Here is a 24,004-nt window from a genome sequence, read left to right as displayed (position 1 = left end):
AAGATCACACACCTTACTGCATTGAAACCCAGCTATCTGGATCTCACGTTTTTTAGCATTATTTCATGTCCTCCCACGACATCAGAAATACTACTCAGTAAGCATGTTTTAGGAATTTAGTCTGAGAGATAAACTTTGTCTGAGCTGGAGTGAGCCAAGGCGCCTTTGCTGCACACAGTGGAACTGAACAGAATATATCTGGGTCATTGTTGCATGTGACAGAAAGAAGAAGGGAGAAAAGGAAGGAAGGTAAGGAAGGAGGGAGGGAAACCCGGTGGGTATCATTTAACACTTGCCACATAGAGGATGTTGAAGAGATCTTTGGGGAAAGGAGAGAAAGGAAAGGGAAGCAAAGGAAGATGCTGCAGCTGGACTATACTGTCATTAAGATAACTGCCACTTTTTTGGGGGGTCTGGGGGATAGTGAACTGGTCTTTGGACTAGGAACATATCCTAATGGATTTTTCGTTGTGCTTTTCTTTCATAAAAGGTAAGATCTAGTAGGTAAGATTTGAACCAAAAGGAGTTAGATCAAGATAGCTGGAAGAGAAATTGTTTTGTGTAATAAAGCAAAGGAAATGTGAAGCCATGGTGAGAGTGGTCCTGGAAGACACTAAAGAAGACTCGGGGAAGAGGAGATTGTAGTATTTGAACCTTAGAGGGCATTGCTGGCATGCTGCATGGTTTGGAACCCACAGGATAATACTGTTGGACGGAGGCACTTTCCACACTTTGCTGTGGTTGTCTGCCACACCACCCCCACCCCCACCATCACCATCACCATCACAACCCTGACCTACCACCACCATGTAGCTCCTGAAGCAACTATGCCATGTATCCATACCTTTTGTTCTAGAGATGCCAAGAGTGAGGGGGTTGTGGGAGGAAAGGGATGACCAATGCAGGAGGGAGGAGGTACGGAGAGAGGACACAACAGTTACTGCACTACACAGCCCTGGGGGCACACAGTGAGAACAGCATAGAAGCTTGAACACTGGGCGAGAAGTGAGCAGGAAACAGCAGGCATGCCAGACACCACTGGCAGGGGAGATTTCCACAGCATGTGGGAAGAGTGCTTGATACCTTCACAGTGAAGGTACGTTTGACCCTAAAACGTAGGGACTTGGAGCATGATAGTTCTCAAATCTAATGTCTGGGTTCTGGTTAAAATGTAAGTTCTGGTTAAGCGGGTCTAGTGGGGCATTTCCACCATGTTCCCAGGCTTTGCTGTTGCTCGTGGTCAACCTTTAGCTCTCCAAGCATACCCGTGAGCTACTGAGGACTCCTCCCATGGCCTCTTACCTCATATTCCTCCTTGAACCCGTAGCCCTGGCCTCGTTTCATCTGGGTGATGTGCTGAAGCAGGTCTGCTACCCGGATGGCAGGCTGGAACTGGTCCCGGGGGTAAGTCATCTCTACAGGGTCGCAGGTCCGGTAGGGGTGAGTCTGAATGGTGAGGGTGGGTTGGGATAGCTCCCCACGGCTGCCATCTGCTTCAAAGAAGAAGGAGAAGAAGCAGCACAAACTGTCACTTTGGGAGCTTTGCTCTTTGTACCCCACCCCCACCCCCCAGCATGGCCCAAGGAGGGCAGAGAAAACTGTACTCCTCAGGTCAGGAAATTATAGGAAGAATAATAGACACTGCTTCCCTTGCTTGACTGTGCACATAGATTTGAATGGGGAAATGGCAAACCAATGCATGCAATGATCCTTGGTTCATTTCAGTTTCAAGGGCTCATTATAGATTGTGTGATGACAAACTGACAGTTTAGTGACTGTCCCTTGCCAGTCCTTAGCCCTTTCTGTAGGCCTGTTGTGTGCCTTGGTCAATACTAGCCAATCCCAGAACTAATAAGAAGCCAGGCTAAGTTTTGGGAGGACCTTCTTGTTTGGGAAACGACAGGCTGCATATAGTCTCAGTTGCTTGTCTACAGATGAGGAGAATCCCAGAAAACCCACCCGAGTGCTTCTGGGCCTGCAAGTCTGCAGTATTATTTCTCTCCTAGTTTGCTTCTTTTGGATTGTATACGGGGAGGAAGCATAGCTAGTCTTGGACTCCCAGGAGGAAGCAGGGACTCTAATCCTCCAGTCGCTCTCTACAGCAACAGGCTTTCTAACAGAGCCTGTTACTATCATCTATTTTCCTCTTTTCTACCATTGACCCTGAAATGCCCCCATTCCAACTTTCAGATTTCTCTAAACTTTTCCCTTCACTTTCATCAGCCATGGCTCTCATGTGCATCCCCTTGATATGACAGTGGGGGTAACTCTCAGTTGCTAGGTCTGACCTAGCATGTGCAAAGCCATGAATTTGGTCCCCAGCACTGCATAATGCTTGTACTTGTTATCCTAGATACCTAAAATGGGCAAACTGGAGGATTAGAAGTTCAGTCACCCTCAACTAAGTAGCAAGTTTGAAGCCAGCCTTGACTACATGAGACCCTCTCTATCTTAAAAAAAAGTTAGACCATCCCCTCATAAAAATCTCTCTACACATTGAACTGCTTCAAGTACCTCCTGTTGTTTGGTTGCTGTGGAAATCATTTCTCTTTCCCAGAACCATCTAGGCTTGGTTTGTTTATATCCTCTCCAATATTTTGATAGTATCTGCCCTGGGGCCATTATGTTTGTAGCATTCAAGAGATAAGACCTGCCAGATGTGGCAGTTGATGTGTATATCCAGATGTTTTCAGACATTCACTCTGCCACGCAGATATCCATGAAGCCTATGCCGTCTTCATTCCCTGAGAGGCGTAGAATACATTCCAAAGTTTTCCGTAACTTATCTTTTTAAAAGCCATGTCCCCTTCAGCTTGTTTGGCTCCTCTGTCACAATAATCCATCAAACAGACTCTGGGAAAGTATAATCCACTTCTATGTGATAACATCAAAATCAGTTCCTCACCATACCACAGAGACATGTCTGGCTGGGCAGGATGACCAACTGGTCACACTTGGCTAACCCCGCTTTGGTTGGCTTTAATATTCAAAGTACAGTATCCAGGGAAACCCCTTAGTTCAGGGACAATGAGAGTCTTAGTCATTCTTATGTGTTCATCTGCTTCATGGATGAGTCTGGGACACATTCTTCACTTTTCATCCTTCTCATCTTCATGGGAAAACAAGCTATGGAATGGATTAACCTGAGCTTGAGACACTGATTGGGTCATACCTCATTAGTAGGAGGGATATCTGTGTGTCTCCCATGGTTTCAGCACTTCCTGTTGTAATGCAATGAGTATATAAGTCAGGCCACCTTTGGCAATTAGCCCAATCATCCAACAGCAAGATATGGAGGATACATGTTCCTAAAGTGAGATGCTAAAAACAAATAAACAAAAATCTTCCTAGTTGCATTGAGAATAATACTTCCTATCCCTCCCCTTGGTTTGGTAATAGTTTGATGCATCTTTACTAGCACTGACTGAATGTAATTTCTGGCACATATTGGGGTTGAGTCTCTGCTCCTTCACACCCTTGTAATTGTGACTTAGAGTTACGAGAGTTAACTATGAGTTAAGGATTTTTTTTTTTTTGACAGATGTAGTATAGAAAGAAATGCAGTTCACACTCAAAGCTTGATGGTCTAGAAGGAAAAATAGGTATGAGCAAAGTGATGAGAGCCTTAGAGAGAGAGGCACATTTAGGTAAAAACAGAGAGGCGGGTATAAAGAAAAGCCTCTGGGACAAGATTGTGGCAGATGATGGGAGGCAGATCCAGAGGGGCTGAAAATGCGAGGACTAAGAACCAGTGTGAAGTTGCTGAAGGTTCTGCAGGAGAGCAGCACTTTGTAAAGACTCACTCTTTCCTGTGGGTGTCCCAGCTGTCATGGATAGGAGGCAGCTTTCCAGTGAGCATCGCTCCTGTGATGGTGCAATGGGATTGGAGATGGAGAGGAAGGGAGACTCAAGGGTAAGTTTCCAGATGTCACACTTCAAGGTAATATCTAATCATCACTCTTATTTCCCACTTAAACACCATCATGTGGACACCACAGAGCTATGCCTTGTCCCTCCTCCCCAATTTTCTAAAGGACGAAGGGTACTGCCTGCATGGGAAACCAGCTGCCTGGCAGAGGTAGGTTCCAAGGAGTTGGCATGTGGCAAATTTGTTGTGAGACACCAAATGGTTCCAAACTGAAAGGGCTATCAATATGGATGTCCCCTCCACCCCCCAAAAAACCAAAACAAAACATTGCTAGACAGACTGTAAACTTGGCGTCAGCAAAACCAACGGTGGAGTGGAAAATAAATGCGTTTGAAATGTTACAACTTGTATTGCGGTAGCATTTGTGACAATGCGGATGCCTGCACTAATGATGCTACAAGGACTTGGAACTAAGGGATTTTCGAGGTATATTAATTCAACTAGTTGGGCTCCCTTTTCCAATGTATCTTACCTCACCTATTCCCTTATTAACCTTCGATAATGCAGAAGTGATGCCTTTTATCACACCCCATTTCGCCAGACGCACTATGCTTAATTTTCCGTCATTAGGTTTAATGAAAACCCAATTTCACAACTCACTTCTCTCAGGAACCTACAAGTAATGCTACGTTTTTTATCAGCACCAATTAAAAAGCGTTATGATGTTCCTATTCGAGAGGGAGCTTTAAAACTAATGTGCGAGTCTGCCGCAAATTCAACAAGGGCGCCAGAATTCACACACTGCCTATAAAATGTAACTCAAACCAGCTGGCCCACGGAGAGGCCATTTTTCATTCTCCCTCCTCATCAGACCTTTGATTTTCATACTTCCCATTTATACTTGCATGTTTATGAATCATGTAGTAATATTTGGGGTTTCTTCCGTACTTTTTTTTTCTCATTATTTAATTTGTCTATTCACTTTATATCCCAACCACAGCTTCCCCTTCCTCCTCTCCTCCCAGTCCTTCCCTCTCCTTTCCCCTCTCCCCATTCCCTTCTTCCTTTCTCCTCAGGAGGCACATCTTCACCTATTGAGGCTAGACATGGCAGCCGAGTTAGGGGAAAGGGATCCAAAGGCAGGCAACAGAGTCAGAGACAGCCCTTGTTCTTCTGAACTTCTCATGTAGCTACTGCCTGAGCCTGTGAACTGCCCTGTAGGAACTCTCACCACTGTCTGCCAGGAGCCTGGGACATGGCTTCAAGGGTGCAGGCAGCACTGAAAAGATTTTGCGTCAACAGTCTCTCTGACTTCCTCTAGTCCATCTTTCTGCTAACTTCTGTTCTCCATAGGAGCCTGTATATTCCCTCCCTCTCGCCCCCTATCTCTTATATTCTACTACCAGTCTCCCAGATCTCCCTGTACTTTCAGCCACATTGCTCCCATCACTTGATCGACATTGCCATTTCAACTGCTTAACAAATGCTTCCTAAGTACCTGTCTTACACCAAGCACCATGCTAGCATATACATAGAAGGGCGTGGGGTGGGAAGCTGTGTGGCAGTAGAGATAAACACACCAAAGCCCCTGGAGGAAGACGGATGAAGAGATAAGTTGCACACAAACATCTCTAATAAGGCTAAGAAGGGACAAGTACCTAGGAGACAGAAGACTATGTGCTGCGGGGGTAGGTGCTATGGAAACCGCTGTATCCTTCATAGCCCCCCTCCGTGCCTCTTGAAATCTCTGTGTACAATCTATGTTGGTATGGCCTGCTAGAACTTCCTGTGACAATGGAAACATTTTCCATCTGTGCTGTGCAATATGGTAGCCATTAGCTACATGTAGCCACTGAGCGACAGAACTGTGGCTAATGGGACAGAGGAACTAAATTTTAAATTTTGCTTAGTTTCAATTAGTTTCACTGGATGTGCCGACATGTGGGAGCTCGAGAAATGCCCTGGGAAGTAAAGCGCTTGCCGAACAAGCATGAGGTCCTGAGTTTGGTCTTCCTAGAATCCATGTTTAGAGAGCCAGGCAAGGTGCCATACATACGGAATCCCAGGGCTGTGGGGGCAGAGATGGCACACTGGCCAGCTGGAGCTAAGTAAGCCACCTCCAGATTCAATGAGAGATCCTGCTGGAAATTGTAATGGATGTTTTGGTTTCTTTATGTTATGTAAACATGTCTTTGTTTTAATCCCAAGTGTGGGATTTTAGTTTGGGCTTTAGTTTGTCCACAGCTGATAATTGTCTCCTGTGGGGAGTGGTCTTTGCCAGCTGGTAATGGCCTGCCTTGTGCTACCCAGAGAGGGGAGTGGTCTAGGATATAAATATGAAAGGAGAGAGAGAGAGAGAGAGAGAGAGAGAGAGAGAGAGAGAGAGATGTATGGGAAGTGCATTTTGGAGAGACCAGTGTGATGTGTGGCAGCAGCATGGAGACAGAAGGAGAGAGACATTTCAATGCAGCGGCTTGGAGGAGACTGCTTGTGGTGTTTGCTATTGACAGAGATTGATATAACCCCAATAGAACCCATCGACCCTATATGGCCGGGAGAAGTAAGGGAATCTGTGCCCCCCTCTTCCTACTAACCTTCTCTCTCCTACCTAGAGTTGGGAGAGGCTTTAAGGAATCCCAAGTAAAGTAGAGTTAAAAAAAAAAGAGCACAACAGAAAGTGATAGAATAAAATAGCCAGTGTCTACCTCTGGCCTCTGTTGGGATTGTTCTGATGCTGGCCCTCAAGATCGTGTTACACCTATCCTTGTTTTATAAACCTGCCTAAGACATATCTGATTGATTGATTAAACAGCCCATACCTGGGCAGGGCAGAATGGGATAGGCGTGGCTAAGGTTCCTGGGCTTGGAGAGGGTTCAAGAGAATCACAGGAAATGGATGTATGGGAAGAGAGGAGGAAGGAGGACACTATGATGGGTTAGCCTGGAGAAGGAATCACATTGGTGAGGAGGAAGGACTCTGAGGATGGCATGGATGGAGAAAACTCCGAGATGAAGAGTACAAGCAAGTATTTATAAGATTATGGATAGAAGACAGTTCAGATGAGGATGATTAAGGCAGATGGCACTGGATGGGGGTTAAAAGGTGAATGGTGAGGTAGAAATATCTGCCTGGCCCAAGGTAAATAAGGCAATTATAAAATCTAACAGGCATCTGTGTCTTATTTGTGATATTGGGTTAGGCAATATCGCCGTGATAATCTTAGGGCTAACAATAATAAACGTTATATAACCCAACACTCATTTATTTTTTATTTACACCAACAGGCCTCCTACACACACATAGTCATAGTCATCCACACACACTGCACTTACAGACACCTAGGAACATATTCTCTCACATTCATAAAGAGAAGAAATGCCCACATGTGGTATATGGGTACCTATTAGACAGCAAAGATCTAGAGAAAGCCAGAGAAAAGAATTGCACTTTGGAGTCACATAGAAAGGTGAAGAGATCTACAGCAGATTGTCCAGAGGAAATACTACATAAGCAATGAATATAATTGAAATTTTTCTTGTAGCAACATTTTAAAAGTTCTTTTTTTTTTAAAGAACATAAGTCATTAATTTCAACAGTGTATTTTTAACCTAACATATCCAAAGTAATATTTCAATATATACTCAGTGTAAAATTATTAATGTGTCTGTTACATTCTTTATGGATACAAGAGATTTGAAATCTAGTGTGTACCCTTGCACTTCTGGAGTATTTCAGTCAGACCAGTCATATTTCCAGGACTCAGCAGACACTAGTGACTAATGGCTACTGTGTCAGACAATGCAGGTACACACAGACTTATCTACAGCCAGATAAAATCCTAAACGGGTATTATTTAGAGCTTGAGTGAACTCTAAATAAAGAGATATTGGTCTTGTGTAAGACAGCTCCAGCCCAAGCACTCCAATAAAACTTTGCACAAGGACAGAGAGGTTCTATAGTTTCACCATTCAGCATGGCAGCCACTTGCCATCTTGCGACTACTGAACACTTAAAACGTGGATAATATGACGGAAGGCACACATCTGTGATTTCAATTACTTTAAACGTAAGTAGCTGCATTTGAACAGCAGTTCATCATTTTCTAAACTTTGCTTCAATATGAATGATAGCAACATATAAAATCACAGGTATGTGGGGTTTGTTACATTTTAGTCTTAGTTAAAATGTTTGCAGAACTATTTCAGAAATGGCCAGAGTCTGCAGCCCGAAACATGCTGAGTTTGTGTCCTGACATAACAGGGCTGGGTCACAGGTTGACCAATCACATTTTTGTGGCCCCAGCCAAATGATAGATTTTTCTAAGCCTTGGTTTCTCCACCTATTCTCCCCCACACAGGAAAAATAAGTGAGGACTCAAACATACAGTGTGTGATAACTGCACAGCCCAATCCCTATTACCAAGTGAAAGAACAAAAGGTTTTAACGATATGATGCCCAGTGTCCCACTGGAACATGGAAATTCACACAATGTTCATGGCGTCCAAGGGATCTTTGAGGGCATCTGCTGCAGATTACATATGGTTTGAATGAGATTACCCCAAGGTTCACATGTTTCAAACATGCTCTTCAATGTAGCAGTAGTGAAAGAGGGTTGTTACAGAGAGCAAAACTGACCTGTATGTTCCCTTTCACTGGCTTCCTTTCTCACTATGTGCATATGCTTCTCCCATGATGCCTTCTGTTATGCTGAAACATAGTCAAGGGGTCCAAAGGGACCCTCATCAGAGAGCAGAGGAGGTTTTCAGCATCCAAAACTGAGCTAAATGAATTTATTTGCATTATAAAATACTTAGCCTTAAGTATTTTGCTGTAGTAATGGAAAATAGATTAATAAAGCAGAATGGCTTTTTTCTCCTTTTCTTGGCTTCTTTCTGTTCTCAACCACTTCCACTGCTACTGCCTGATTCCAGTCCTTCTGACAGCTGTACTCTATCAGTGTTCGGATAGCCCCTTTTCTGCTTCTACAGTTCTCTTTGAACAATCAAGTCGTTTTAACCAAAAGTCTTCATAGAGTCAAGGCAGAAAAACTTGAACCAGTCAACCAAATTCCTGCAAATTTCTGATACTACTATCAATTTCTTATTTCACCTATTCAAACTCTTTTTAAATCCATGTGCCATTTAGGGTAGGAAAACAGAGAGGTTGGATAGCCCATATCTAGACTGCTTGCTGGGAGCACAGAGTCTGAGAGGAGAGAGAGTGTGAAAGGGGGAGGAGGCTAGGTCACCTGCTTAGTGTGGGCATGTGCTCAGTACCAGTACAGCAGGAGCTGTGACAACAGCCGGCCTCAGAGTCAAATCACAGGGTCTGAAAAAAACTTGGATTCAAATTGGAAATTCACAACTTTCTAGACCTCAAATAAGTTACAGAGAGCCCGAAAGTTTTGTTTTTAATTGGTGATGGTGATGACCATGATTACATGCCACCACCATCATCTCCATCCCTTATTATCTAATAAGGTCATTGCAAAGGTTAAATAAGATTCTGCTGTAGGGAGCATCTAGGTGGCACCTGGTCAGTTGTACATGGCTTTCTTCCTTCCCCTCTCTCACCAATCACCGATATGACTGAAAGATTAACTTATAAAAGAACTGAAATCTAAGTCTGTCAACCAACCTAAGTGCCAGAATTTGGGAGGAGTATCTGTGAATTATAGTGCTACCATATTTAACATATGCAACACAGATGAAAACTTAATTTTGTCAAAATTTCTTTAGAATCTCTGCAATTGTACAAAACAGTCTTTCCAACTTCAACAAGGCAGTTCTGCCCCCATCCCACCCTTTTGAGTTGGAAGCAGTTAGCTTGTGGTTACAAGACATATTACAAAAAAAAAAAAATTCTCTCAGAGGCGTGGTGGTGCACACCTTTGATTCCAGCACTTGGGAGGCAGAGGTAGCTGGACCACTGTGAGTTCAGGGTCAGTTTGGTCTACAAAGCAAATTCCAGGACAGCCAGGGCTACCAGAGAAACCCCATCTGAGAGAGGGAGAGAGAGAGAGACAGAGACAGAGAGAGATCTTAATTTTTCGAGTTCTAAAGTTCTAAACTTACAGTAGAATGGGTACATGAGATTTGTGAGGGAGGACAGTCAGCTCACACGCCCAGTTAATGACCTGCTAACACTCAAGGTAATGGCAGACTAAAGTATATTTTCTTGGTTTCATGTACTTGACCAAATATATAGAACTATACATGTAAAACTAAACAGCACGCAGACTCTTGTCTGGTGTGCATGTGTTTTTAGAGCAGAAATGAACATGATATGATGGATATCTGGTATCAAAAGACTTTGTTCCTCAAGGTAAAAAAAAAATTACTGGTCTTAAGAACATAAAAGAGGAGTTGGGGATTTAGCTCTGTGGTAGAGCACTTGCCTAGCAAGTGCAAGGTCCTGGGTTCGGTCCTCAGCTCTGGGAAAAATAAAAAAAATAAAAAGGTAACTAAGAACAGAAAAGAAACATCTCATGTACTTTCTTTGTTGGCTCAGAGAAATCAGACACCCCCGCCCAACGACCAAATATGAGAAATAGAACCTCCCTGTAATTTTCTCTTTCCCAAACCACTCCACTGGAATCTTTGACAAGGACCGGACAAAGCACGTTTGTATCCAGGGTACCGGCTCTGAGTTTCTCATTCTGCTGAGAATCCAAGCCTTTTCTTCGATGGAAAGCATGCACTGCTCCTTTGCACTCATGCCAGGGGAAGGCTCATGCACAGGCCTGGGATGTGCAAACAACCATCATTCCTGCTTCACTCACAAGAGAAGGAACTCAGAAGTCACCAGTGTAGAACAATGGCAGAACACTTGTGTTTATTGACAAACACCAGAGAAACTCATATTTCTTTAAAATTAAATAAATAGAAATGAACAAAAATAGAATCTCATGGAAAACATAGCATGTTAACTAGCTGTAAGAAAAGTATGGTCTATATGTTTAAAAATACACCTCACAATATTTAGAAGAGCAGTCAGTGTTTTACTCTTTGTGGAAGAGCTTTCCTGGTTGGTAGGGACCCTAAATTAATTTGGGGGCTTACACCTTCTTGATATAGCCCAGGAGCTTATTCCAAGATGACTGAGGACATCTTGATTTCTTTATGCCAATTGGGATGTTCTGATTGTGCTTCTCAGACCCGCCCAATCAATGAAATGGGAGGAAGATCTTAGGAACTTCTTACAGCTGAGAAGGCTAATCCAGCCACCTGTCTCTGCTGTTGGGCATCATCAGGTCTGAGTTTGATGAAAAAAAAAAGAAAAAAAAAAACTACAATAGTCATGTCTTCATGATAGCAGCCAGCCTTAGGGCAACAGCAATGTGAGAGGAGAAGCCGTGTGGAGAGCTGAAAGAACTTGGGGCCTAAAAACTCTTCCGGGACATGTTCTGATGCTTGCTTTCCTGTTCTGTTAGACAATTCATTAAGTTTTCATTGATTCCAATTTGGCATGGTTTCTTCTCCTTAGGGCATATTTAGTTTATATCACATAAAACAAAAATACAATTTAGAAATACATCTTAAAAAGTCGAATTTGAGAGCATAGAAAGGAAGGGAAAGATTAATAAGATACAGTTTTTTTTTTAATTGACACTAGTATTATAAGGTACTAGAAGGAACAGTTAGATATCATTAGGACAGGGAAATGGTGTAGATAGATATAGATGGATCAGTGCCTGGCACTGGAGGATCTAGAGGGAAGAGGGCTTGTGGGAGGACAGCTAAAATTAAGGGGAGTTTGAGGTTAAGTATGGAAAACTAATATAGTGGAAATTTTCTAAAATATATACATGTATGAAGTAAGTCTAAATGAAGTCACCAATACTGGGAGAGACAGGGCCCCAACTGGCTATCTCTTGTCACCAAATGAAGCTTCCAGTACTGGGATTTGTGCTACATCTAATTAAGCCGTTGGACAAGGGGTTCCCACGGGAATTTGCAAACAACTTCGCTGTTTGTCAAGACTACAATCGCTCTCCACAAACTGACAGCAAGACCCCATTGCTGGAGATAACACCTACAAAACTTATTGAACATGGTTGAGTTAGTGCCAACATAGAGCCTTCACCCCTATGTTTTGGTGTCTTTAATACAGGAAGGTACTCTATATGCTCTCAAAAGAGAAGCATAAACACCAAGGTAACCACTAACCCTTTATCTCCAATGGTGTACTACCTGCAAGAGATGGTAGGGAAATGGTGGCATAAAGCTTGTGGGAGTAACCAAGCCATGACTTACTGGACTTAAGGTTCATTTCATGAGTTGAACCCATACCCAACACTGCATTGATGACTAAGAATCTGAGACTAGATATCCCAAGGACCCAAGGTACAAACAAATAATAGTGGTCTTAAAAAATTGTAGTGGTAAAAGGACTCCTAATCATGTTCTGCTGTATTTGTAGATTAGTGCCTTCTCCAGTCATTATCAGAGAAGCAAATGGGAACACGTATAGAGACAAACAACCAGACATTACACAGAGAATAAGAGGCCACAGAACACTCAGCCCTAAATAGGATGTCTCTATCAAATCTCTCACCACAGAGCTCAGGGAACACAGTGGAAGAGGAAGGTGGAAGAGGAGGATGAAAGAGTGGAAGAGCCAAAGGGAAATAAGGACCTGTAGTCAATATGAGCAAAGCTCACATGACTCATGAAGCAATGGCATACACAGAGCCTGCATGGGCCTGTCTGTCCCAGGTATTCTGTGCTCATATCATGGCTTCCAGTTTACTGTTTTTATGGGATTCCTGAGTGTTCAAATAAGTGGGTCTTTGATTCTTTTATCTTCTCTTGGGCTCTTTTCCTTCTGTTGCTTTGTCTTGTCCTACTTTGATTTGCTAGTTTTTGTTTTATCCTATTATATTTTACTTTGTTATGTATTTTAAATGACTGACTGACTGACTGAATGACTGAATGAATGAAAAAGTTAACCACTAGGGTAAAGGGTAACAACCAAAGCGTCCTTTACCTGTTGGGAGAGGAAATATCAGTTTTCTCCAGTGAGTGATACTGGGTAAATCAACCACTGCAGGGCAGGCTTCATGCTCAGAAGCAGCTGATCAACACTTAACAATATTTAATGGACTCCAAAGGTTGTGTGTGTGTGTGTGTGTGTGTGTGTGTGTGCACAATTTGTTTGATATAGTTTGGTATTTTATTTTTTTCTTCTTGGGTGGTGTTTTAATTTGTTTTCTTAGTTTGGGGGGATTGTTGGTTGTTTTATTGAGTTTTTGTTTGTTTATTTTTGAGAAAGAACTTAAAGTTGGAAGGGTAGGGAGGGAGGAAGAATATGGAAGGACTTGGGGGAGGGGAAGAATATGATAAAATATATTAAAAGTTAAAATTGTTTTAAATAATAAAAAGAGGAATGCCACCATTATCAGGAAAATGTCTGTAGCTGGAGAACTTTAAGGTCACTGGAATGAGCCAGGAAAAGAAAGGCCAGAACCATGTGGCCTTTCTTCCCCTCATCTGGAAGAGCTGAAGGACATCAGCCTAAATGTTAAGTACTGATGACCAGAGGCTGGGGCTGTGTGTTGTGGGAGGTGGAATGAAAAAGACCAGTTGCATGTGTTGAAATGTTCTATTCAATATCATTAACCCAAACAATGAATAGAGTAATCAAGAGTAAAACAAAATAATTAAAATGCATCTTTTTAATTTTAAATATTTAAGTCCTTAGAATTAAAATATAGTATATTTAGACATATCATTTCTCACCTTCTCTTCCCCTTTCCCAACTACTTCCATGCACCCTTCTCCCTCCCTCCTTTTCAGATTCATGGCCTCTTTCTTTAACTGTTATTGTTATAGAAGTGTATAAAGGCATATGTGTGTAAATATAACCTGTTTGGTTCATTTAGTGCTGTTTGTTTGTGTATTATTTCAGAGCTGGTCACTTGTTATGGGATAACCAATTGGGTACTTATCCCTGGGGGTGGCTATTTCCCCAGCTTTCAGCACTTCTTGGTTACCCATAGGTCTTTGTCTAATTTACCCCTTCCACAACACTATGCTATTGGTGTGGTTACTGTTCAGGTTCTGTTTAGGCAGACATACTGTTAAGATATTATGGGTGTAGTTACAATAATAATTTAAAATTTTTATTAGAGAAAAAGAAAACATTGTCGAGGAGCCAAAAGAACAAAATGCAAAGTTAAGGAGGATACTAGAATTTATGAGAACAAGGAACAGGCAGAAACTTGTGGAGAATTACTTTGAGAAACTGCCCTATGAAAAGGTAAGGGAATGAGAACAATGGGTTACACATTTTCCCTGTATCTGCCATCTACACATGCGTTCACATGTAAGATAAACAAAGAGGTACTTTCAGGGAAAACAGAAATATAGATGACAGATAATTGTGCTACTAGAGAAGAGAACAGAATGAGCAAACAGGGACAATAGTGAAGATCTCCATGTGTACACAGCTCCTGGCAGATAAACAAAGACAAAACCCAAAATTCAAAACCAAGATTTTCAAGCACAGTGTTTCCAAATAAAATTCAAAATCAGTACCTGTACCCACCCAAGCTGTTTAAACATCATTGATACAGAAAGATTCAGACAAACATTTAGGCTGAAAAAATACTGCTCAAATAAAATAAACAGTATTATTGTATCCTCTCTTGCCCACCTGTAAATGCCAGAAAGTCATGAAATAAAATTCTTAAAGGGAAAAAGCTATGAATCTAAGATTACATACTGAAACACATTCATTTTCATTTGCATGGTACAGAAAGACATTCTCTCTCACACGAAGCTTCTGAAGTTATACTGGTTGGTTCTTTTTCAGAGGTTGCGTAGGTGAGAAACAAGCAAAAGATGTAATTCCAGGAAACACACAAAACAGAAACAAACAAACAAATCCAGTCAGAGCTAAGGACATCACGTCATAAAAGAACTGATATGTGAAACACCAAAAATCAGTTAAATATTGATATGAGCATGAAAGTCATAAAAACTATTAAACAGAAGAAAAAAAATGATCTTAAGAAAAAAATCATACAAACCTTATAAGGCAGAATTTCATGACTAAAATTTTTAGTTCTTTTCTGTAAAAGTCGATGCGTAGCCAGAAATTAAAAAAAAAAAAAAAATAAGTGAGCTCCTTTATCTTTCACATTGTGTAGTATTTTAATCTTGGTGCTCTTAATTAGAACATGTAATTTCTCTAGACATGTTGTATAAGAATATTTGTGTGTGGGTAAGTCAACAGTATCAGCGTATAAAATGAAGAGCACGGGTTTCAAAGACAACAACAACAACAACAACAAAACAGCAAAAAGAAGAGCCTGGGTTGAACTCTATCGCATGAGACTTGATGTGCTTAGCTTGCAGAGATTCTCAGACAAGCCTGATGCAAAAGCATGAGGACCCGAGTCTGGATCCCAGCCCCCATGTAAAATGCTGGCGTGGCCATTCACAGCTGTTATCCTATCACCAGGAGGAACAGACAAGCAGGAGGATTTCTGGGGCTTGCTGGCACCCAGCCTAGGCCAAAAATTTCTACAGGCTCCAGGTTCAGTGAGAGACCCTGAAGGGAAGAAGGCAGAGGCTATGATAAAACAGGACAGGTGAGGAACCTCCTCTGGCCTCTACACATATGCCCACCAGCACACACACCACACATCCGAGTGCACAAACTGACATCCCCACCCCTGCCAAACACCACACAAACCAAACCAAACCCAAACACTAGTTACTTGTGTGACAGAGCTACTGTAAACCTACAATTCAATTTATAAACCCCAACTGGAAATCTCCCTGATCTTACAGGCAAATGAGAAATCAGCCTGGAGAGGCATTTTCATAACCTAAGACACATTAGTTACCTTGGAACAGAACCACCTCCACTAAAGATGAACTCATAGTAGAAAAATAAAATATAGGACATGACAAGTTTATCCCTGTGAGGGAGAGGCTGCAGACACGGTGCTGAGAAACACACCTCCCAAGAATTGAAAATAATAAAACAATTGGAGACAACATGAAATAAATACATTTGGATGGATTAAAGAGGGGAGAAAAGAAAGAAATATGCACTTGTAATGATACAAGACACGCACAGAGACAGAAGGAGATTTGAAAAATACAAAGCCAACTTCTAGAGATGAAAAATATAGTCATTGAAAGTAAAAAGTACACAAAATATAAAAAAACTGAAGGTAATGGGATATGGAGAAGTTAACGATACAGTAGAGACCAAAGCAAAGGAAAATCATCCCTTAACTTTGAAAATAGTAAATTAATAACAAACCTTTAACAAAAAACAATGATTATGGAAAAAAAAAAAACAAAAAACCAAAACCAGATAAACTGGTTAGCTAATGTTAGATTGGTAGAGCATGCTTACTGGAGAATGAGCCAGGCCGGGGAAGCCATGTCACACAGCTTAGTATTCTTATGAACAAGGCCAGGGCCAGACAATATCTATTCAAATGCAGTAATAACCTCAGACATGAAGATTCTTTATGTCCTTCCCCAGCTTCCCTCAAAGCTGACATCTGCATAGCTGTAGCAGAACATTTAGTCAGGAAATGGATTGGGTTTCTCACTCAACAGAACACCAGCCTTGGCGTCTGTTTTCTGTACCTAGGCTGAGGACTGGTGACTGCAGCAACAATTAAAACAAGCAAGTGTCCCTGTGTTCAAATTTTCTTGTTCTGTTGCTCTCCTTGTGGAGACCCCGTCCTCTCCAGTTCTTACTATTTCCCACTTCTTACATAAAATTCCATTCACTCTGCCCAACAGTTGGCCATCAGGCTCAGCATCTGCTTTGATAGTCTGCAGGGCAGAGGCTTTCAGAGGCCCTCTGTGGTAGGTTCCTAGTTTGTTTCCTGTTTTCTTCTTCTGGCTTTCAGAAGCCCTCTGTAGAAGGTTCCTAGGTTGTTTCCTGTTTACTTCTTCTTGAGGGTGGGATCGGCAGGGGAGGAGAGAGGGGCTTATGGGGGGATACAAAATGAATAAAGTGTAATTAATAAAAAATTAAATAAAAAAAACAAGCAAGTGTCCTTTTGGAAATACTGATGGTTTCCCATCTCTTCCTGTGGCCCTCTAACTAATCCAGGCTTTCACAGGACCACAGCACCAGTTTGCTATATATGCCACATACTCCTCAAATTTAGAGGATGCTGTTCATTTAACAGCAGTGCTCTCTCTCTGGTGACCTATATGCTTCTGATTAAAGACCACTAGTCTTGACTGGTGCAGGCGATCATCAGCTGGAGTTGTTAGTTTTGTTTTGAAAAGGTAGCCGCTCGAGTTTCACTCATCTGGTCTTCAGAAATAAGCCACTTGTCAGTGTGTGGACTTCAGGTTCTAACAGCTGCTACAGTGCTGGAAAAGCAGACCTCTTTCAGAATGTCTTCTGTGGATCAGAGTGAACTGGGACATTGGTAAGGGCTTTGTGCACACACACACACACACACACACACATGCACACATACGCATTCACTCACACACGTGTGTGTTATTTGTGTATTTGGGCAGGGAATGTGGTATGTAGGTATGAGTGTGTGTGTGTGTGTCCTGTCATCTTCTATTTTTGCTCCCACTAGATCTAAATGGCTTTATAAATGTTTTAGAAGATAGACTTCCTAAGAGGATTTTATTTGATGAGTAAGTTTCACTATTAATTTTTTTTGGGGGGGGACTTTGATTTCTTTCTTTTCATGAGTGAATGCATACAGTTTATTAATTCTGAGCCAACCATCAAAGACAGCATCCTTTGTACTACATAAGGGCTCCCTTACATTTCTTAATAAGAATCCTTTACAAAATTGCTGACTTGTGTTAATAACTTCTTTTTTTATTTTATAGGTTTTTTTTATTAATTACACTTTATTCACTTTGTATCCCCCCATAAGCCCCTCTCTCCTCCCCTCCTGATCCCACCCTCCCTTCTCCTTCTTCACACATGCCCCTCCCCAAGTCCACTGATAGGGGAGATTTGATTTCTTTTTATGTCACAGTTTCCTGAAAGCCAATGGGAAGCAGCAGAAGAGCTAACACCAGTGCTGTGCAGCACAGGTTTTATACACTTAATATAATGGAAGCCAATATGAAGGGTGTTGGGTGAGCCAGAAGCCATGTGAAGGGCGTTCTGTGGTCTAACCACTTACTGTTCTATCCAGGAAATAAAGAATAAAGCTGAAGGGTGCGTTTGGAAGCCTGCAAACATATTGTTGGACCACAAAGAGGAAGGGATATAATTGTGGGCTTTTAAGATGTTTTAGCTCAATGGGAACAAGAGTCCTTTTTGTAAGATATGTCTACTGCTCCATTCTTGTACATGCTTTATTCATTTTTACTTGCAGAATCATTTATGTTAGAAAGTAATGGACTTGGGAAAATACTGAACTTTCACCTACAAAAAAAATACCTCAAAGTAGATAATGAAATACCATTAGAAAATGTAGAAACTAATGATGAAATATGTTAAAAAAATATTGGCTGGTAGAGAATGGCCTGTGGGGAGTATATGGTTTACCAGGGGAGACTGGAATATGTCAAAGGAAGAAGTACAAGGTTGCAGAACTTCAGAAAGATGAATATCACTGAGAATTTATATGACATCAATACGTAGCAGTGACATGCTAGTGCAAATAAAATCTGCAAAGAAATCTGAGGACTGTATCTTGGTCAGTAATTTACTCCAGGCAGAAGTAATGAAGACATGTAATTTGCACAGTTTTGATATCTTTGTAAGCACAAAAGAACAACTTGGGGGGTGGCATTTAGGAAGCATTTATGTATAAAAAAAGAATGAGATTCTATGAGGAAGGGAATGAGTCATAGATAAAAGGATTGATTGGAGCTGCATGCACAAAGGGCTGCAGATGGGACCTGATGTCATTGCTGTTTTTGACAGAACAACAACCAGTGTAAAAAAAAATAGTGGAAGATTCATGCTGCCTTACTTACTTTATTCCAGACCATTGTCTCTAGGACAGCCTGAGTGATTTATTCTTAAAGGAGATACTTTGTTGGCTAGGACAGCGTGGTTTGAATGAGAACCTCCCCCATAGGCTCATATATATTTGGATGTTCGGTCCCCAGTTAGTGGAAATGTTTGGGAATGATTAAAAGGTGTGGCCTTGTTGGACGATGTTCATCATTAGGGGTGGGCTTTAAGGTTTCAAGAGCCATTCTCAGTTAGCCCCCTCTGCCTCATGCTCAGGATGTGAGCTCTTGGCTACTTCTCCAGTGCTACGCTCGCCTGCCTGCTTCCATGCTCCCTGTCATGATGGGCATGTACTCACCCTCTGAAACTGAAGACCCAAATAAGCTCTTTCTTCTGTTGCCTTGGTCATAGTGTCTTAGGACAACAATAGAAAAGCAACAGATGGGCTGTTAACTTGGACAATCTTCACAGAAAATTCTATGTACTTGAAAATATGATGTAATGAGAGAAGCTGTGACTAATTAGAAAAACCTTTGAAGATAAGGACATGGTCAAACGTGCTCCCCTTAATATGACAGAGGAGGAATAGAGTGTTCCCTTTTCTACATGGTCAGGGTCCTATCTGCCATCTGTTCCTCCTAGTGACTGAAAACAACATACCCACAATTCCAAAGATGCCATCTTGCTTGTCTGTGTTCTGTTTTGCATTGCACAAGTCCAAATTGGGGCATGTCATCTCTGTTCTGACTCCCAGTGGCATTCCAATGTTTTAATACTTTATTATTCTTTCAAAGCTCCATGGGCTCTCCTTAGCACCCTTATCATCTCTTATGTATCTATTTATTTTTGTTCATTAGACTGTGGCCATCTTGTCTTTGTTACCAACTTCTAGCATTTGGGCTACTCTCATCCCTTGGCTGGGATGGCTAATTGTTCAACCTTTAAAGACCATAGAAATGCTATTTATTTTGGGGGCTCAGCTCAAATGTCATTTCCTAAGGGGCATGGAATTACATGCCTCTACATGTTCTTAGAAAGTTAAAGCAGAAAAGGTTATGTTTGAGGCCAGCCTGGGCTACATAGCAAGATATTGTCTCAAAAAATAAAAATAAAAAGTTACATCTTCTTCTAAAAGAGACATAAAAATCTGTGGTGGAAGAAACATCAAGAATGTCATAAAAACATCATTATTGTATAGAATTGGGGAAGGGATTGACTGTGAACAGCACGGGGAACATTTGAGAATAATTTATGTTATTAGGGATTTGAGTTGTATAAGTGTATCCAAATGTTAAACTCATGTGATGAAAAAAAATATATATGTAAAGAAGGCTGTCCTCTAAAAACTGACAGAGGGGCCCCTTTGCAGAGGCCAATTCAGCTCATTGAATGTAGAGAGGTTGAGCTGGTGAGGGCTTGGAGTCTTTACGCTTACATTTCCTCAGCACGAGAAGGTGCTACAAGCTACAGAAACAGAAACCTGGACACCAACCCAGGCCAAACCCCCCCACCTAAATCTAACCTGCCTGCAAAATGTGCTGGGGACAATGGTGACGTATAACATGTGGGAATGGCCAACCAATATTTGGTTTAACTTGAGGCTTATGCCGTCAGAGGGAATACATGCCCTCCACTATTTAGACGGCCAGGAACTGGAAACTGGATAGCCAAGACACCTAGCATACAACCAAACTTGAGTGGCGAAAAATAAAATAAAATAAATAAAAATAAAATAATAAAATAAAACAATCAGTGAAATGATTCTTAATGATATTCTGCTATACCCATAGATTGGTGCTTTATTCAGTCATCATCAGGGAGGCTTCCTCTGTCAGCAGATAGAACTGGGTGTAAAGATCCACAGCCAGATATTATATGGCTTGTCTCAATTGGAGGACTCCTCTGGGTCCCTCTCCTTGGAGATCAGTGAACTCTGCAGAAGATGGGGAGGAAAGACTGTAGGACCCTGAGGGGTGAGGAGAGCATAGCTGACTGAATCAACTGAGCAGGGCTCACATGGGCTCATAGAGACCAACAGGGAAGGCAGGGGCCTACATGGGTCTGGCTGTTAGCTTGGTGCTCTTGTGAGACTCCTAACATTGGGAACACGTATATCTCTTGCTCTTTTGCCTGCTCTTGAGATTCTTTTTCTCCTATTGGGTTGCCTTATCTAGCCTGGATATGAGGACTTTTTGCTTTGATCTATTGTATCTTGTTTGGCTGTTATCTCTTGGAAGTCTGCTCTTTTCTGAAAAGGAAATGGAGGGGGAGTGGATCTAGGGGAGAGAGGAGATAGGAGGAAGTTAGGAGGAGTGGAGGGAAGGGGAAACTATGATTGCTATGTATTGTATGAGAGAAGAATCTATTTTTAATAAAGATTATTTCAAAGGGGAAAAAATAGGTGCCTGAGTGATGTACAATTCAGTATCAGAAGAAAGGGGAAATGTACTGATATCTGAAACTCTCTTTGACATGCATAATAAAATCAAGATGGCTAACGGATGGGGAGATAGATGACAAAATAAGTCTAGTAAAATATTAGCAGAAGAATCTAGGTGATGATTATCTACTTCTTTTTCCTTTTCTGAATAAAGATATCAAGAAAGGCACCCCTGTCTGTTTCCATCTGAAGCTCCTACATTACATCCTGACAACCACATCACATTCATGAATTACAATGTATCTCTTTGGACATATGTCATCTTCATGAATGGTAAGAGTGACTGACGGACAGTGAAACCATTTCATATCTTTGTCCTTTATCTGAGTGCAAGCTCCATGACAGTAGGCGTCACATGCCTGGTGTGTCCCAGGGTATCTCTGTGATCTGTGTTTGGCACCAATGTCTTGTTCTTCGACAGTTGCATCCTCTAACTTGCTGTTAAGCACTGCAGAAAAACGTCTACTGTCCTATGCTTCCTGCCTCTATTTATTTAGGAGCCTGCCACAGAGGGCCTCTGAAAGGCTCTGCCCTGCAGACTATCAAAGCAGATGCTGAGATTTATGGCCAACTGTTGGGCAGAGTACACATGGAATCTGATGAAAGAAGTGGGATATAGTATGATCTGGAAAGGACAGGAGCTCCACAAGGAGAGCAAAGGACAGGAGCTCCACAAGGAGAGCAACAGAACCAAAAAATCTGAGCACAGGGGTCTTTCCTGAGACTGATACTCCAACCAAGTACCATGCATGGAGATAACATAGAACCCCTGCACAGCTGTAGCCCATGGCAGTTCAGTGTCCAAGTGGGTTCCATAGTAATGGGAACAGGGACTGGCTCTGACACGAACTGATTGGCCTGCTCTTTGATCACCTCCCCCTGAGGGGGGAACCGCCTTACCAGGCCACAAAGGAAGACAATGCAGCCACTCCCAATGAGATCTGATAGACTGGGATCATAAGGAGGGAGAGGAAGACCTCCCCTATCAGTGGACTTGGGGAGGGGCATGTGTGGAGAAGGGGGAGGGAAGGTGAGATTGGGAGGGGAGGAGGGAGGGGGCTTATGGGGGGATACAAAGTGAATAAAGTGTAATTAATAAAATTAAAAAAATAAATAAAATTCAAAAAAATAAAAAATAAAAGCATAGTTCTCCCAAATGAGCTTCTAGAGGGCTTAGTTACACCCTGATACAACATCCTTCTCTCAGAGTAAACATTACCCATTTCAGTGTGACTCCAGTTTGGGCTAGACATGATTCGAAGCTTCTCATTGGTTTTAAAGTTACTGTGCACACACTGAAGACTCAGTGGTGTGTGTGTGTGTGTGTGTGTGTGTACATGCATGTGTGTGTGAATTATCTCTATCCTCCAAAACTCTCACACTGATAAGAAGGAGGAAGCAACAAATTTTTAGGTAATGCTTCACTCTAAAGAAACGGGCTTATTTTCTCTATCTCATTCATCAAAATTGTAATAAGACAAAGGCATGCAAAATAGTTGCAGAGTAATATTTAGCTAAACTAGAAAATTTCAATTTTGACAGGTTTTACAATCTCTAGTCTGACAGGTGACTTTGCCTTTTATTGATGGGTAAGAAAGAGAAAATGAAATGACTAACCTTGCCTGGGAGAGAAAATGTAAATGCAAAACCGCTGTTTAAAATGAGCCTGCCACTGTCCAAGGTTCAAGGTAGAGTCTTCCCTTGTCCATTTCAAACCACACCCTCGAGATGTAGGTAGAGTTTGTGGGTACAGTTAACCACGTAGACAACACAACTCAGAAAGAACTGTTTAGGAATTCCCATACTTTAAAGTCTTAACCCCAACTTTGCTACTGAATTATGTAATTTCTCTTACCTCTGTGTATCTTAAGTTTCAATTAATAAATTGAATTAGAGCAATGTTCCTTGGACTTTCTATGTCTGAGGTAGTTTAAAATAACTCTGGTTATACAGATCTGGCACGTGCTACAAGGACATGCATTTTTAGCTGCCCTTCAGGGATACTGAGGATGCTAGTTTACAGACCAGACTTTGAGTAGCAAAGGACTGGAGAGTCAATCAGGGAATGTCCAGGAAATAAATACAATTGTTCTCAGAGTGTGCCCTACTGTTGCTCATAAAATTGAAAATGCTTCCTTTCTGCTTTCAATAAATTAATGAGACTGTTCAGCCTGATGTTGTTCAATGACAACCAAATATAATGTCAAATCACCAAAAGCTGATGGTTTTATGTGAAGAAAATACTGATGGTCAGAACTAATAAAACACTGTGCATGTATACGCGCACACGCACGCACGCACGCACACGCACACGCACACACACACACACACACACACACACACATATATATATATATCCATCTCAAAGATCTATTTGGCAGGTTCTCACAAGCTCAATTATAATGGCCAATCACTGTAATATCAGTTTTTTTTCCTTACAGAATAGATCCCAAATCCTGTTGAGGATTAACAGTAATTTGGAGAGTATAGTAGACACAGACACTTGACTCGATACCCAGGAGACACGGATTTAATAGTTTTAGATTATAGTCAGTCATATTTGGGGATCACAGCTGGAGCCATTTTATAAAGATCAAGACAAGTTTGTCTCAGTTACTGTTTAGAAAAGTGCTAGACAAGGGTGGGGTAGACAAGGGCTATAGCTGGGATACAAAGAGAATAAGTTGTAATAAATAAAAAATCATATTAAAGTAGAAAAGTGGCAGAGAGCTGTCCTTGAAGCCTGTTTGCCAGTTGCTGCTTCTCATGG

The 24,004-nt window shown here is 41.6% G+C and overlaps 1 protein-coding gene across 17 annotated transcripts in view; it reads right to left on the bottom strand.

Moving 5' to 3' along the window:
- Nucleotides 1-24,004, bottom strand: part of Ptprt (protein tyrosine phosphatase receptor type T) — a 1,127,865-nt gene that overhangs the window by 83,231 nt on the left and 1,020,630 nt on the right. For 12 of the 17 annotated variants that reach the window (XM_060382888.1, XM_060382893.1, XM_060382885.1 and 9 more), the window contains one exon: nt 1,303-1,493. In XM_060382888.1, the coding sequence (XP_060238871.1) occupies nt 1,303-1,493 (191 nt within the window). The remainder of the gene's footprint in view (nt 1-1,302; nt 1,494-24,004) is intronic. The other 5 variants (XM_060382886.1, XM_060382898.1, XM_060382894.1 and 2 more) reach the window with 1 other exon arrangement.

Source organism: Meriones unguiculatus, chromosome 4 (genome assembly GCF_030254825.1).
Source record: "Meriones unguiculatus strain TT.TT164.6M chromosome 4, Bangor_MerUng_6.1, whole genome shotgun sequence".
Lineage (NCBI taxonomy): Eukaryota > Metazoa > Chordata > Mammalia > Rodentia > Muridae > Meriones > Meriones unguiculatus.
This window is presented reverse-complemented; position numbering and strand designations above follow the sequence as displayed.